The following is a 16864-nucleotide window of genomic DNA, read 5'->3' on the forward strand; positions in this document are numbered from 1 at the left end:
TTCCTTAAATGGGCACAATGGCCATAGCTCAGTCAATCTGCAGCTGGAATCCAGGAGCTTCTTTTGGGTCTGCCACAGGGATGTAGGGTTCCAAAGCCTTGAGCCATCCTCCACTTTCCCAAGATATAAGTAGGGAGCTGCGTCCAAAGTAGAGCAGCCAAGACGCAAACTGGTGCCCACGTGGGCTGCCAGTGTCACAGGTGGATGATCAGCGCGGTACACCACTGCAGATTTATGTGTGATTGTTAAAAAACAGATTCCTAGATCTGGCCCCAGGTCCGCTGAATAATCCCAGTTTCTGTGGGAGAACTCTGGACCTGTGGTTTGTTTTTTTTTAAAAGATTTATTTTTTCATTGGAAAAGCGGATATACAGAGAGGAGAGACAGAGAGGAAGATCTTCCATCTGATGATTCACTCCCCAAATGAGCGCAACAGCCGATGCTATGCCGGTCTGAAGCAAGGAGCCTCTTTCAGGTCTCCCACACAAGTACAGGGTCCCAAAGCTTTGGGCTGTCCTTGACTGCTTTCCCGGGCCACAGGCAGGGAGCTGGATGAGAAGTGGAACTGCCGGGATTAGAACTGGCACCCATATGGGATCCTGGGCGTGCAAGGTGAGGACCTTAACCACTGTGCCATCGCGCCAGGCCCCTGGATCTATGGTTTTGAAAGTTCCCCAGGTGACCCCTGTATCTTCAAGTCCAAGAACCATGGTGCACATTCATCTGGCTTTCTCTGCCCTCCTAGTCCAACTGAAGCCCAAATCCAGAGAGGCTTTGAGGAAGCTGCCTTCCTTTCTGTCCTTCGGCTCCCTGTGGCACTGGGTTCTGGAAGTCACCTATGAGTGAGCTGCGGCTGCAGGGCATGATAAGGGGCTCGGAGGAGTGTCAGGAAAGGACGCTGTGAGGTGTCGGGAACTGGTCTCCAGCAGTGATGCCAGCATGGGCCACTCAGCTGGTGGGGCCAAGCCACCACGGGGCCTGGCACTTGGGAGCCAGGGAATTCCATCTGGATTAACGTTAAGGAAAGGGAAGCCACGCAGCCTTCTGAATGGATGGTGAGGGGAGCAGCAGAGGGCCCGTGGTGAGATGCTGGCGGGGATGGTTCTCTGCTCTGGCCGGCCTCTGAGCTGATTTCCCCGCATCCTACACTGCCCAGATGTCCTTCCTCACAATGCCCCTCCCCAGATGGTCAGCTTGGGACAGCCCACTCGGTCCTCTCTGCACTGTGGTCCCTGCTCCTGGTTCGTCTCCCGCCTCTGGAATTTCTTTTCTTTCTCCCTTCTCTTCCCTTTGCTTCCCGTCACTTCCCATTTCCTTTCTCGTTCACTTCTCTTTCTCTCTCTCCCCTTTTTACTCCCTTCATCTCTTCCTTCCCCTCCCTCCCTTGCTTCCTTCCTTTCTTCCTTGTCCGCTTCCTCCCTCCTTCCCTCCTTCCCTCCCTCTCCTTCTTTCAGATTTATTTTAACTGGAAAGGCAGTAACACAAAGAGAAACATCTTCCATCTGACAGTTTGCTCTCACCCATGGGACATAACACATTGGGTCCATCTTCAAAGGGTACCCAAGTACCAAGGATGGCCTGATGGGCAGCCTAGTTTCTCTGTCCAGGGACCTTGAGGACACAGACATAGTAGCGAATGTGGGAGTGTGATGTGCGACACTGTTCAGGGGACAGATGGATGATGTGTACTGGAGAATGGTTCTCCTCTGACCTAATGGACTCACGTTCAAGGATTCCCCGCAAGCAGATGGTCACAGATGCACATGTATGGTGAGCTACATGTATGTTACCATGTTGTTTACAGTATCACCTGGGGTGAGCAGAAACAGGGTTGGTCGCTCTCCAAAACACCAACCTTGGGTTCCTGGAGCTCTGGAATGGAGAACAGGACTGACTGGCTGAACGTGACTTGAGTGAGGCTGTTGTTCATGATGGAAACGGTTTTCTTCACAGTCTGTCCTGGTAGGACAGCTCCCAGTTTCACAATCCTATTGGCCGGATCAAGGACTGAAATCTGAGGAATGAGAGAGAGGGGGTGGAGAGAGAGAGAAGGTTTGATTGGGTCCAGTGCTATGGCATAGAGAGTTAATCCTCTGCCTGTGGTGCTGGCATCCCATATGGGCACCTTTTGAGTTCTGGATGCTCCACTTCTGATCCAGCTCCCTGCTGATGGCCTGGGAAAGCAGTGGAGGATGGCCCAAGGCCAGAGATGAGTAAGAAGTTTCTGACTACTTGCTTCAGATTGGCCCAGCTCTAGCCATTTGTTGTTGGCAGGTTCTTATGGAGGGCAGAACAGAGGCGGGCCTTGTCAGTTTGAGGCAGGGTGGGGAGCACCCCAAGATAAGGAGTCAATCTGTGGCAATGCTCTGAGCCAGGGAAGTCATTGGCCCAGGCCAGATAAAAACCTCCCTGAAACATGAAGGACCCTAGGAACAAAGGTGGGCAGCTGGATATGATCTTTTCCTTTCTACTTGGGTAGGAGGGATGCCCTTGGTCAAATGTGACTCTGGGCTTTGTGGCTGGCCAGAGACTGCTAATCAATACAAGCATTAAGGGAAGACCTCTGAAACTTATGTCTGTGTCTCCTGCCTAACTATTAAGCCCATAAACAACCGTGTCCTACCCTAATGGAGTAGGACAGGATGTGCTGGGTGTCCGATCTGACTGTCCACCTTCCTGGGGATAGTGCTGCTCTGGCACCTGTGATTCTGTGTGCCCTTTGGCACACGGAAGTGTGGTGCTGAACAAGACAGGTGATTCGCTTGGATCCGACATTTCTCCCACTTGTTATGGGGGGGCATCATCACGATAGGGGTTTGTTCACCAAGCCTGGGGGCGCAGAGTGGTTTGTGGGTAACTGTGGGCAAAAGAGGCTGGAAAGGGCAAGGAGGGTCCCAACCCCAAGTTCTCCCCATCTGCTTCTCACCTTCAGTTCAGTGCCTTTCCCTTTGATTTCAACTGTTTGTTGTGAGAGCCCATTAATTTCAAAGGGGATGAGTTCCCGGTAGTTGATGCATTCTCGGGGATAAAAGATGATTGGAATCTCAAGTGTCTTTCCTGGTTTGACCACGTCCACGTGGAAGTTCACCTCAAGATGGGTGGTGTTGGTGTATAAACAGTCTATGCTGCAGAAAATCAAAGGCAAGGTGTGTAAGACTGGACAAGGCTGACCCGGAAGGACTGGCTCTGTTCCCGTCTTTCTGGGCTGGGTACTGCTGCCCTTTCTGTCCTCTGGCCTCGACTTACAGCAGTCACTTAATTGGTGATGGTACGGGGGAGGGGGGCGGGACTCAGCAAAAGATCCAGCCATCCACTCAAAGGCACAACTGCGTTCTTTCCCTCAAATCATGTCCTGAGATTCCAAGCGCTCTGTTTCTTGATAAACCAGCTCATGGTTTTGTGCCTCTTCATCAGAGGTACTTCCAGAAGCAGTTGACTGGCTAAATGCTGTGGAGAGGAGGAAGTTTGTGTTCTAGAGTCAGACAGGAGAGAGGGCCAGGTGCCATCTGCTAGCTTGCCACGACCTTGGAGAAGTCATCCAGCCCATTCGGGTCTCTCGTCTGGGGAGTGTGACGGCTGCCCAGAGTTGCTGTGAGATTACGTGAGAGGGAGTGAGCAAAGCAGCCACAGGGCACAGAGGAGACCTTCCACAGAGGCGAGCAGTTACTACCACCACCACCATTAGTACTACTACAACTAGCTGCTTGACCAGAAAGCATCCTGCAAGGTCATGTCTATCTCACTTCTCTGTCGAATAGCAACACCCTTAGGCCTCTTCAGAGCAACATCTTCACTTCTCCTTTCTGGGAGTGTAGCAAAGGAGTCTGGTTAGGCTAAGGTATGGACTCAACACTTTAAAGTAGGGCTGAGAGGACATCAAATTACGTGAAGAAAAACTGTAAATAGATTTTAAAATAAATGTTACTTATGTGAGGGAGAAAAAGAGAGAGAGAGAGAGAGAGATTACAGAATGTCACTTCTACATATTAATTTCTAAATGCCTACAATGAGTGGGGCTGGGCCAGGATAAACTGGGATCCAGGAAGCCAATCCGGGCCACCCATGTAAGTGGGAAGAATAAAATCACTGGAAACAACATCATCCAGCGGCTCCCAGGAGGTGCCTTAGAAAGAAACCAAAATAGGGATTGGAGCTGGTCGTTGGACCCGAGTACTCCAACAGGGCACATGTGTGTCCTAACTGACATCTTAACTGCTGGGCCAAATGCCTGCCTCTGATTTTTTAATCAGTATTTTAAATCACGTGACACTCTTAGAATTACCACTTAGGATAACAACAACTACAACAGTAACAGCTGCAATAACAGTAGCTAACAATAACTGTTTTTGGCTATATTCCAGGTACTATTCTAAACACTGTTTCCAGATTCAATTTGATCCTCCTAATAGTCCCTACATGGCAGATACTTTCACAATCACTCATTTAGGCAACAGAACAGAGTCAAAGAGAGTCTTAAAAATTTGCCCAAAACCACACAGGGAGAAAAGACCTAAAATTTGAACTTAGACCTGAGTTACCCAATATGGTAGCCTCAGGACACATGTAGCTGTTTAAATTCAAACTCAAATGAACTAAAATCAAACACTCAGTTTCTTAGTTAGAGTGGGGCATATTTTTGAGTGTGACAGCTCTATGTAGCTACAGAGAAGTATAGATACATGACTATCATTGTGGATAAAGTTCTCTTCAATATGGGCAGAGCAAGCTTTGAATAAGCACAGCTGCCTGGGCCCGGTCAGGAATGGACTGGAATGTTACCCACAGGGATGAGACAGAGCAGCCTTGATCTGAACCAAAACGCTTGAGCTTAGCACAGATCTGCACAGGGAGACATTCACTTGTTACCTCCTCAAAACTCAATTTCTTCATCTGTAACACAAGGGAGATAGAGGGGAGCCATGGAACCCTCTGTTACATTGCCTGGCACTGCCTGCTGCCTCAGAGAAGAGGATTCTAAGTGGAGCAGCAGTGTGTGTTTACCCAGGTGTTAGCATCAGAGACTAGAACAGGGGCCCAGGGTTCATGACTACACGTGTTTTGTTTTTCCCCATAACACCCCCACCTTTCTTCTTCTTTTTTTGTCTTGGAGGTACTCTGTCTTCCATCTGCGTGTTCTGGAAGCCTGCTTACCTCATTGAGGTCTCTTCCTTGTTGGTGATGACCAGAGTTTGTTTGTAGGGAGGCATCCCGGCTTGGTAGATGAAGCAGGTCCCAAAGTTGTAGCTGGTGAAGGAGAAATGGACAGCTGGGCTCACGGCGCAGCCTGCAATGCTGCACAGGAACACGGGGCCGTGGCTGATCTGTGAGGGAGGACACGGCGGGAGGGAACAGAGGGCACTCAGTTCCTTAGGTGAAGCAAGAGAACTCACTAGAATCAATAACACCAGTAACACAAATTTTCATACACATCTTGATGAACTTTAAAAAAAATCCATTTTCTTGGTCATAGTTTTGAATATATTTTGGGCATCATTTCCTGAAAAGCACTTATAGATCTTGCTGTCAACACTTCTGCCAGTTAGAATAGAAAGACCTTTAAGTCATCTGGTATTTCTTTTTGCTTTTTTAAAAAAAGTTCTGGAAAAGACAGTTTTCAATGGGAAATATTTCCTCATGAGACTCTGAGTGGCATGTAACTGAAAAGGTCTGAATTACTTCTTTCTGGAGTTTTCCACTCTAGTAATTTTGGGTCACAGTTCACCACAGGTAAGCTTTTCTTTTTTAAGTTATTGTGTCAACTTCATGCTTGTCCCGCCTCGGCTGCTCTATGAAACAACTGACACCGACTGTTTCTGGCAAATGCCTCATGGGCAAAGGCTGCTTATGTCGAGCAAGAAGGCGCGGAGTCAGATCAAACAGAGGCAAGCAGCCCTTGCGGTGCGGCCCCCGTGTGCTGTCAGACAGGGCACATAATGACAATGGTTTCAGAGTTGGGCTTTGCGGGGAGGCCCAGGCGTGCTCGGCTCCCTTCCACTTTTGTTGCAGTGGTTTGCAAGGCTACTTAAGGGCAGGGAGGAGAGAAGACAGGGGATGGGGCAGGTGAAAGTACCTCAGAGCTGTGTTCTTACAGGGAGTCAGCCATGTCTCTTGAACAGGGTCAGGGTTAGGGTGGACTGGTGCGCCTAAGATTGTTGCAAACCTGGGGTCAGTTTCCGGAAAAGGCTGATTTTGATGATTTTTTGGTCAGTGTTTTTGTTGCTATTGGAGAGAAGCGTTTCCAATGTTTTTAGTCTACTATTTTTGCTGACTTCATCATTCCTGTCTTTCTTTATTTATTGAGCTCAATAGCTTCTTTTGGGAAGTGTGTATATACTTGCTTGTCCCATCTAGTCCTCTTAATTTAAATTGCTGAGTGGTAAGACCAGTGCAGGGATGGTCAGCCACCTTTTAGTCAACACTTCTTCACCAGGCAGCTCAACCATCGAAGCCGCTGTGTTGGAGATGGGGGCTGTTTCTAACACAACCACCAGCAGCAGCTTCCAGACAGGAGAACCAGCCTGCAGGGACGGCAGGTTGTGCGCAGTCAGTGTTTAGACTGTACATGGTCTCACCTTGATTTTGAGTTCTAGGCCCTTTAAAACGCAATCCTTAAACGGCTGGAAGGACAGGGTGGCAGGGACAGTCTGTGCGACATCCACGGTGCCATCGATGGGTGAGAATTCCAAGTACTGCAGCAGGGCCTTGGAGCCAGACAGCTCAGCCTGGAAGCTGAAGTTGAACTTGCCAGTGTTGATGAAACTGAATTCGCACTGGACACATTCATTTAACTCCACCTGTGTGTGTGTGACAGAGAACAGGATAGTGAATGCCAACTGCTACCCCTTCCCTGAGGAAAACAGTCTTTTGGGAAATAAGTGGATGTTGATGAGCTAGGTGTCACCAATTTACTGTAGCCAGTTCCTTTAAGAGCTCCTGAGTGTGGGGGTCTCCTCACGAGTTAGATGGCAGTCTAATCCTTAGACCTCCCTTACTGTAGTCCAACATTCCTCCTCTATGTATCATACTCTCACACACATTTTTACCCTTTTATCACTTCCTCCAAATATCTAGTAAAAAAAATTAATTCACGGGCCCGGCGCGGTGGCGCAAGTGGTTAAGGTCCTCGCCTAGCACGCCCGGGATCCCATATGGACGCCGGTTCTAATCCCGGCAGCCCCGCTTCCCTTCCAGCTCCCTGCCTGTGGCCTGGGAAAGCAGTCGAGGACGGCCCAAGGCTTTGGGACCCTGCACCCATGTGGGAGACCCGGAAGAGGCTCCTGGCTTCGGATCGGCATAGTATCGGCCTGTTGCGCTCACTTGGGGAGTGAATCATCGGATGGAAGATCTTCCTCTCTGTCTCTCCTCTCTGTATATCCGCCTTTCCAATGAGAAAATAATAAAAATAAATCTTTATAAAAAAAAATTAAAAAAAAAAATTAATTCACGTCATAGGGACATGTGTTCTGGCGCTGAGCTGTGCCTGGTGTGTTTCTGTTCTGCTGGTCTCCCAGACATTTGAAGCATAAAGACACAGCTCATAGTCATTTGTATTGCCTTCTCCAGTCAGTGTAGGGGGATAGGTGAGACAGGGAGAGGAAGGGAAGGGGGGAAGGAGGGAGAGAGAGAGAGAGGGAGAGAGGGAGACCCTCTTACACCTTTACCTCATAGAAGTTGATAACATTGGTCTGGTTGGGAGTCAAGAGGGTGATGGTCCCAGCCCTGTCCTTGCACTTGACCTCTGCGTTCATGGTGTAGCCCTCAGCCTTGACATTCAGTGTTAGAGGGTGAACTTTCTTTTTAACATTGCAGATCAAATTAAAGTTCACATCTCCTTCCTGCTTTGGTGTGAAGAAAATATCAATTGGGAACCTGGTTGGGAAACAAGGCAGCAGATTAGCAGACTAGATGAACACGTGTTAAAACCTGCTGGGGAAAAGGGAGCCTACTGGAGGGCAAGGGGCACTCCAAATTATAATGAACTTGTCAGAAATGCCAGGCTGGCTAGGCATCATCTGTGGATGCATGACAAAGAATACAAACCCAAGAACAAATACTGAGAGCAAGGAGTTTGAATTTTCCACTCTGACAGGCTAATGGGGCAGGGTTGGGACTTCCTTCCTCCTCTGTTCCCTAGGGAGGCTGTGTCCTGAGTCGTCTGCCTTTCTTTACCTGGACAGCGGCGGGATCCAGCCTTCCATGGGGCAGACCACTAGGCTGTTGCTGAAACCTTCGGAGTAGCGCGAGTCATCCTGGATGGCGAAGCTGAAGCCCTGTTCCTCCTTGTTGATGATCTGCACCGTCTCCCGAGCCTCTCGGCCTGTGCAGGAAGCCGCAGACCTCAGGGCAGGGCTCCCTGGCACGGGCACCTCTTGGGCAGCCCGCCTTCTCCCTGCCCTGCTGCATTTCTCTGCCTTTGGCGCCTTCTCTTCTATCTTGCTGCCTTCCTTCTGATCTACAAGCAACCTTCCTCCCACAGAGGGGATTCCTTCTCTTCTCTCTAGAACTTGACTGTGCTGTTGGGTGCCCACCACACCCTGGTCACAGCTTTCCTGGGATGCTTTTTTTTTTTTCCCTCCTTGCTCATTTAGACTTAGGAATTGGAACATACTCCTGAATTTGTTGATAGGGCTTCACTCTCTGGTTTATCCTTTAATTGTTTATTTTTCTGTAAATAGTCCCTGCAGTAAATTCTTTTGACATTCCTGAACAGAGCTCTGACTAATACATTTACTCTTAACTTTGTTTTACCCTTGGCTATTGTAGAACATCTGTTCTCCCACCTAAGTTTTGGAAACATTTTGTGCAAGTCTCTCCCCTATCCCTGTGGGATCAGAGTTGCTAGATTCAGCCAATGATTTTTTAGTAAACACAGGGATGTCCAAATATTGCATTGGACATAATTACGCTGAAAATTATTCAATTTTCTCCAAATTAAAAAACTAATTGTTCATCCTATATTTTATTTGGCAACCTTAGTTAGGGTTCTAATTGGAAACTGATGAAATTTGCATCTAATTTTGGTAGAGCTGACAGTTGTTCAGCTTTTACTTGAGGGCATTTTAGTAACATTTAAAAGTGCTTTTCAGATAGGGCTTGTTCTTTTCTTTTTAAAGCTTATTTATTTTCATTTATTTGAAAGGCAATGTGACAGAGAGCTACAGTTCTTGCCAACCACTGGCTCACTCCCCAGACGCTCACAGTCGTCAGGGCTGGGTCAGACAGAAGCCAGGAGTCAGAAACAGGAGCTGGGTCTCCCACAAGGAAAACAGGAGCTCAAATACTTGAGCTGTCTTTTGCTGCCTCTCTGTGCAGCGCCTTTTCAGTATGTGTTAATATGATCACAGGACTTTTTGTTGATATCATGACATCATCACCACATAAAAATGCACATCTTTGCATTCCTAAACTGTTGGTCTTACTGCTATTGTTCCTGATACCATTTTGCTTTTGAGTTTCAAACTTTAATAAAATGTTGTAATTCTCCCATTCCTATGTGTATCAGTATGAGAAACATGAAAACAATACACATGCAACACACACCTGCAGCTGACACTCCTTGGATGGGGAGGGAATGATGAGGCAGATGGGGAGCTGCCAAGCTTTTTTGTTTTCATACGACACCACTCAGATTTATTTACTCTAAATTCTATTTATAAGTAAAGAGTATACTATTCGATAAGTTAAAAACCTTAAGAAATGATATTAAAAATAATTTGATTTTAGTTGCATTTTACACTTCCCTTTCCCCTACTCCCCCATCTCTGAGAACAATGCACAGGGTTACCAGGGCACCTGACAATCACTTCTTTTATGTCCTTTGGGTCTTTATTCAAATGTCACCTTTCCAATGCCTACTGCCTGTCTCATCTCTGCCACCCTGCTGTGTTTTCCTTTGACTCCATCTCCTATTACCAGAACGCAAACAACGTGAGGGTGGGAACTTTGAGCTTCATCCCAGTGTGTCTCCAGCCCACAGAAGTGTACCTGTGTTGTACCAGGTTTCAATAAAATTTGGTAAATTCAATTAAAGTCAGAAATTATAGCCAGGAACCCTGACTGTTGTGAATCAGGAAGCATGTAACACAGCTCATAAAGTGGGGACACAAGCAAAAAGAGTGGGGCTGATGAAGGACTTGAAGGTCAGTCTGGGACAGGAAGGAATCTGCCGAGCAAGATCTTCAATTTGGTTCCCTTATTTCCTTCAGTTGTTAGTGTGTAGGCTTAAGGGATACCTGATTGAAATGAGATTCAGAAGAAGTATTTCACGGCATTCTGGGATGTGCTATGCTGACATATCTCTGACATGCATGTGGAAGGCACCAGGGGAAGTTCCCTACCTAAGCCTGCTGCTGAAGTTTAGGTCATATTACCTCCAAACAGAACCTGGCAGGACGGCATTACCACTATGGTTTGGAGATGAGCTGGGATTTAGAAAACCCCCAAAGACCCGTATGTCAAAGGCTTGGTCCCTAAGGGTGGCTCTGATAAGAGCTGGTGGATACTTTAGGAAGTGCAGCTGGATGGGAAGCCCTTGAGATCACTGGCGGACATGCCTTCAGATGGTAAGTCTCCTGTGATCTTCTAAGTTCTCAGAAGAACATTGTTAGAAAAGACTGAGTCTGGGCCCACGTACTCTCTTGCTTCTGCTTGGCTATGTGATCCTTCTTCTGTGTGCACTCTGCCATGGCCATCTGCTGTCCTCCTTGGAGGCCAAATCAACGTGATCCCACCCAAACTTGGACTTGGACCTTCCAAACTATGAGCTAAATAAGTTTTTTTTCTTTGTTTCTTTGTTTGTTTGTTTGCTATTTATAAAGTTAGTTTGCTCAAGTATTTTACTGCAGTTGTAAAAATCTGGCAAACACACTTACCGATGAGGAGGGCACTGAAGTTGAGGTGTGACTTGTCAAGAGAGATGAGAGGATCCGTGGTTTTGCCTACCAGCAGGAAGGGGACGGAGATGTTGTGTTCGGGAATTAAGAAAGTCCACAGTGCTTCAGTGATGTCCAGGTGGAAAGGGGTGAACTGGAAAACAATCTAAGAAGACAATTCGGAAGAGAATGGTGAGAGGCATCTCTATTGGCCGGCTTCTTGCTCCCTTGGAGGCTTGCCAGCACTAGGGCCACGAGAGTTGGTATTACCAAGTAACTGTTACTTTTCTTCAGGCTCAGTATGGGCACAACCTCATGGGATGTTCTGGCAAATCAACATGTTTGTCCTGTCCATGTGTCCTTCCCAGGGAGCCTACCCCAGCCCTTGCCGGCTATGCTGTCATATTTGGTGCCATGTCTTTAGATAGAATGGTGACACACCATAGTAGAAAGACTCGAAGAGTTGGTATCACCCCAAGAAAGACAACCCATATGCTTGTTGCCAGCCTAACACAAAAATGGTGATCAGGGCCAAAGAGGTTTTTCTTCTCACAAATCTGGAATCAGGAGTGAAACGGTTAAGCCAGTTGGCGGTAGAACTGACAGGGAGGGGAGGGGTATTATGGAGTTGGGCCGTGGCAATCCATAACCTATCTGATAAGTGAAGTGACAAAGCAACTAGACAATAAGGAAATAAATGAGAAACTGGCCAGGAAGAAGAGAATGGAGTAGATGGGCAGAGAGAAACAGAGTGACCCAGAAGCGAAGTCCAATCTTAAAAAAAGCTGGCCCAGGTCCTTGTAATTTCCTCTGAGCTTACTGGAGTGTCTCTTTGTGATTGATTAATTAGGACTGAGTAGAATACTGGTTTTCCAGGAAGGTTGAACATGCATGGTACAGGCCAGGCCAAGAGAATGCAGAGGCAGAAATGTGGAGATCTGTTACATTCCATGACACCGTTGTCTTCCAAAGACCAGCACAACTCTGGATGATGGATTCTTCTTGTTTAGGAACTGGACAGCATCTTTGATAAAATGCTGGGCTATAGTGGGGGTCACATCCAAGGAAGATCTTGTCTGTGTTGGACCCATCTCCTGGATTCTGTCATGCTGAACTAGATGGGCTGGGTACTGACAGCATGCAGAGGTCAAACTAAAGTGGAAAATTGGCAAATACCTTTCATTTAGTTTGGGAAGTGTTAAATAAAAGTGTTGAACTAGATGCCAACAGGAAAATAGGGAGATTCATATAAATGTTTGGCAGTTTGGCTTCTTGGGAAAAGTTTGGGAGAGTTGGGCACCCTGGTTCACATGTCTGTATGGTGGCCATCACCCAACGCAGTGTGGTGCCCAGTGTTCCCTCTGAAGAATTTACCTGACATGGAAGCTACAGGTCTTTTCCACTCTTCCAAGCCATATTTCTATATGTTTTACTCTCCTCCCCACTTTGTATCACGGTGTCAATGTTTCAGATTAAGCCAGGAGGTGACTCTACTATTCCCTTTCTGTTTGGGCTAAGTAAAGGACTGTTGTCAGTCCTTTAGACAAAGATAACTCTTCAGGCCATTGTATGGATCACAGAGCCCTCAGCCCCTCCCCCTCCTCCACGGGGATGGGGTGAGGTGGAGAATGGGATCTGATTACACCTTGCAGCTTGAATATTCTTAAGTTTTAAAAGCTGCAAATCCTAGATCTTTCTCTTCCACAGTCAGCCAAAAGAGCTCAGGGTTGCTGATTGCTTCTGCCTGGGCGGTTGCTGAGCGACCAGCCCTTGGTTGGGTCTCTAACCTCACTTGCTGTCTGAGACATACTTGCAATACAGAGGCAGGTGGCATGGTCTAAACCCTGGGCTGAAGGCTCACTTGCACACACCTCTGCCTTCTTCTCTGGGTGGATGAGGCCCTTCTCTGTGAGGCACGTGAAGGCTGGAGGGTTCTGGAGACTTTCAGGTTCTTCAGAGAGCCAAAAGAAGGAGTAGGTGCTATTGGTCAGGTTCAGGATTGTAAAGGTCCTGGTCAAGGCAAGAAAAAATAACAGGAAGAAGTAAGAGGGGGATTGAGAATGAAGAGAATTCTCATGGAGCCGGATGCTGGTGTAGCCCACTCCCCCAACCCCCACCTCTGCTCCCTCCCCACCCCGCCCCCACCGTCTGGGGCTAGATCTGCTTTGAGTGCTTTGTCACTATAGAAACAAGAAACCCCTCTTCTCTGGGGATACAAAGTACTTTGTAAAGTTGGGCTAGGATCCTCTAGACCCTGGGGTAACCATGCTGCCATGGGTACCTCTGCTCTGATGCTTCTCTGGGGCCAAGGATTATACCTTTCCATCTTGTAAAATCTCTGAGACAGAATAATCTACAAGTTCTCAAAATTCAAACTTCTGAGGGTGTCAAGCACAGCCTGTTCCTCTGAGTTCTTTAAGAAAGAGAGACTGCTATGAATTCAGTCAACGCACACCGAAGCAACTCACCGGAGATTCTTCCCTCCTATGCCCACACTGTTGAACTCGATCACTCGAGTGTTCGGGTCCAGGGGTGCAGCCCCAGACCCTCGGAGCTCTGGGTTGCGCCGGTGACCGCTGATGTAGTCAGAGTCTTTTAAGTCGAAGTGGCAAACAGGCAAGAAGCTCCGCCCTTTTGCTACTAGGACTGGACCCTGCACTCCAGGTGGCAGGTTGGGAATCCTGAGAAGGATATGGTTATGATTATTATTTTTTTTACTTCTGCTTTATTTCATAAACACTTCATTTTTAAAAAACAATTGATCGGAATGACACAGAGAGAGGGGTGGAAAAAAGAGGGAAAGAGTGAGGGGCAGCACACTTTCTTTTGCTAGTTTACTTTCCAAATGCCTGTGTGGTTGGGGCCAAAGCCAGGAGGCAGAAAGTCACTCCATGTGTCCTATGTGGATGGCGGAGACCTGAGTGCTTGAGTCATTACTGCCGCTGCCAGGGTCTGTACAGGCAGGAAGCCAGGCAGGAGCGGAGATGAGACTCAAATCCAGCACTCTGATATGGGATGTGGTCTCTAACTGCTAGACCAAACATCTGCTCCAACTGACACTTTTTTGATTGGCTGGAGAAATGAATGTTAAATCCACCAGAATAGGAGGAGAGGCTGGGTCTGAGCAATATCACCTCAATGCCTTGACCAATAATGCATGGTACATAGTGGTACCTGTGAGTTTGTGATTGAATGGATTCATACATGAATAGGTTGCACATGAGACATTTGAATTTGATTCCTTCTATGGAGCTGAATACGATTCCTTCTTCAGCAAGGAGAAAATCTCTGTACAACGAGTGACATCACGGGCCCTCTTACGGCTTTCTGTGGGATGTAAAAGTGATCTGGCATTCATCAAAAACATATCCTGACTCCTTGGGGAAGGTTACTGGATATGAGCAGACTCCTAGGACCAAGATGAGGTAGCACAGGTGTGGCAGGGTCTCTGTGGTGGCCAGGAGGGACCTGAGGGGGCCCCGACAGCTCATGCAGGTCTCTGCCATTCTCCAGAATTCCTCTGCAAGGTGTCTGTTCCCCCTGGGAGCTGTCTTGGGACTGGATTCCACACCAGGGACTTCCGTTATCAGATGTCACTGGATGGGGTCTTCTCTCATTGGGTCTGGGCAGTAGGGGTTCCTCAGCTGCCATTACCAAGCCCAAAAGTCCCCTCTACCACACACCCAAACGTTTACAGAGCTTACTGTGTGCTAGGCCCTGTTCTAAACTCTGTTTAAGTTATTTAATCTTCCCAATAATTCCAAAAGATGAGTATAGCTATTTGCATATTATACAGAAGGAAACTGAGTTCTCAGGAAGGTACAAGAACGTTGGCCCAAGGTCATGTGCCCCTAAGGCTTAGAACCTGTTTAGCTGTCAACTGTCCTGTGGTTCAGTGGACTCCCACATGTGGCTGGGAGATGAGAAGCAAGGCCGATGCGGAGGAAGCATGTGGAGGGGTTGATGAGCATGACAAAGGTCAAACTCTCCTTGTTCCCCAAAGGCCGGCCAAGCCTAATCTCTCCAAAGGGAAAAGTGATGATCCAGGGCTCTGGTGGAATCTATGGATGGCAACAAATGGTGGTGGAAGAGGGGATAAAAGCTGTAGGGCCCCATGTGCAGATTTCCTTACTGGCAGTAAAGGGTGCTCTCAAAGTCTCCAGGGTCCAGCGGGGAGAATTTCACTTTGAGTTTCTGCGTCTTCCCCACAGGTACAATGCCTGAGGAGGGCTCCACAGAGAAGGGTGACAGAGAACTTTCCATCCAGTTCTCCACGCTGCTGTCTTGAGTGCTGCTCGTGTGCAGTGTGATTTGACTAAGCTGGTCTTTCTGCACAGAACCTGGGGGCAGATGGCAAGAGGGTCACATTTGGCACTTACGGTGGGAAAGCAGGTGGAAGGCAGGGAGTCATGCGCCAGTCCTTGGGGACCTTCTGTAGGCTCTGCAGCCTCATCTCTTGTAGCAGGTGGATTTAACCCTGGGCAGGAAGTGGGCACTGGCTCATATATTCCATGGGACACCCAACAAAAACACTTCTAGCAATTCTATAAAGTCTCCACGTTTGCTTTCTTTAGGTCAAGAGGATGGACCTTTTGGTCCATGAATGTGGACCTTTTGCCCTAGAAAAATGGGCAGTGAATATAATTTTTGGGGAATCATTCTAAAGTGGGAGCTTAAACTGTGGGGTCCTACAAACAAGACCCTTCTACTAACAGTGATTTGGTTCAGGCCCTGGATTTTACCTTGGTTTCCTGGCATTGCAAAGCTGACGGCCTTTGCAGCATCTTCTGAGACCCAGCTGAATTCCAGCTGAACACGTCCTGAGTTAACCAGGTCAAGCCTGCAGATTAGTCAGGAAACTGAACTGAGAAAGGTGCAGCAGGCACTCGCGGTCCTGCCCACGTATCATCTGCCCCTTTTATATTTTAAGCAATTTTAGTCTGAAACCAGGCATTTGATGTACTAGTTATACTTCCTCCTAAAACGTGTAAGAGACCTATGTAGCTATTACATCGCCATGTTAAGAGTAAGACTGTGAACATGTCTAGCACTTCAGTCACTTTGCACACTCCCCACACTCTTCCCGGTGATCTCTAAGCAGGTATCAAGGCAATCCTAAAACATTCCCGTAACAGAGAAAGAAAAATCTCTGATGGTATCTTGTTCAGGTGCTGATCCCATGGGCCCTTGCTTCCGGAACCATCTCCTACCAGGACAACATCTCAGTGATCAGAAGTCATCCACTCCTGCCTGTGGTGCTCTCGCTGACTGAGGACCAACTGTGGGGATTGGCTGTTTCAACCTCAGATTCTGAATCGGCAGAGGATTCTCTTGCCTCTGACTGAGTTCCCAATGCTAAGACAAAAACGTGGAGAGAGAAGCCTGAATTTTGGAATCACTATTGAATCTGCTCACAGTCATGATAGGAAGATGAGGTCGCATGACACCAGAATGTGACGGTGTTAGAGAAACACTCCCTGGCTTTTGGGGAGCGGTTGCAGCTGGAAGGTGTGGGCTATGAGCAGGTGCAAGTTGGGATTCAGAGATGAGATTTCTATTACCCAGTCCAGGGGGACAGTGAGCTGAACCATGAGGGCTTACCTACTGTGTGAATTTTTTTTATCCTACAGATAATTTTAAAATGTGGATGCCCTCTGAGTGGCATAGAGTACTTTCCTAACAAAATTTGTTGGTATATGTTTGTGCTTGAAAATATTTTTATGAAGAGCTGTATAACAAAGTTTTTTTTTTTTTGCGGGGGGGCTTTGCGCAGCATTATGGTTCTATAGCAGCAATGCAGTTCTGTTTTTGTAGCGCCAAAGCACCCACAGAGGGCACATGGATGTATGAACGTGGTTGTTTGCCCCTCCCCCCAATTTTAACATGCCAAAACAGCGCTTGAGGGAAATGACCACGCTCTGGTTTTTGGCCCCCTAATAATCTGAGAGGACATGTTAAATGCGAAATGAGCAGCATGAGTTACTCACTTTTAT

The 16864-nt window shown here is 47.6% G+C and overlaps 1 protein-coding gene across 2 annotated transcripts in view; it reads right to left on the reverse strand.

Moving 5' to 3' along the window:
- Positions 1–16864, reverse strand: part of HYDIN (HYDIN axonemal central pair apparatus protein) — a 235599-nt gene that overhangs the window by 11865 nt on the left and 206870 nt on the right. For both annotated transcript variants that reach the window (XM_040982405.1, XM_040982404.1), the window contains exons 67-77: positions 15614–15711; positions 15004–15211; positions 13340–13552; positions 12743–12881; positions 10872–11037; positions 8170–8317; positions 7662–7869; positions 6573–6794; positions 5152–5321; positions 2927–3125; positions 1856–2014 (exon numbers count right to left, since the gene is read on the reverse strand). In XM_040982405.1, coding sequence (XP_040838339.1) covers positions 1856–2014; positions 2927–3125; positions 5152–5321; positions 6573–6794; positions 7662–7869; positions 8170–8317; positions 10872–11037; positions 12743–12881; positions 13340–13552; positions 15004–15211; positions 15614–15711 — 1930 coding nt within the window. The remainder of the gene's footprint in view (positions 1–1855; positions 2015–2926; positions 3126–5151; positions 5322–6572; positions 6795–7661; positions 7870–8169; positions 8318–10871; positions 11038–12742; positions 12882–13339; positions 13553–15003; positions 15212–15613; positions 15712–16864) is intronic.

Source organism: Ochotona curzoniae, unplaced genomic scaffold (genome assembly GCF_017591425.1).
Source record: "Ochotona curzoniae isolate NIBS_2020 unplaced genomic scaffold, NIBS_Ocur_1.0 contig_3622, whole genome shotgun sequence".
NCBI classification, from domain to species: Eukaryota; Metazoa; Chordata; class Mammalia; order Lagomorpha; family Ochotonidae; genus Ochotona; species Ochotona curzoniae.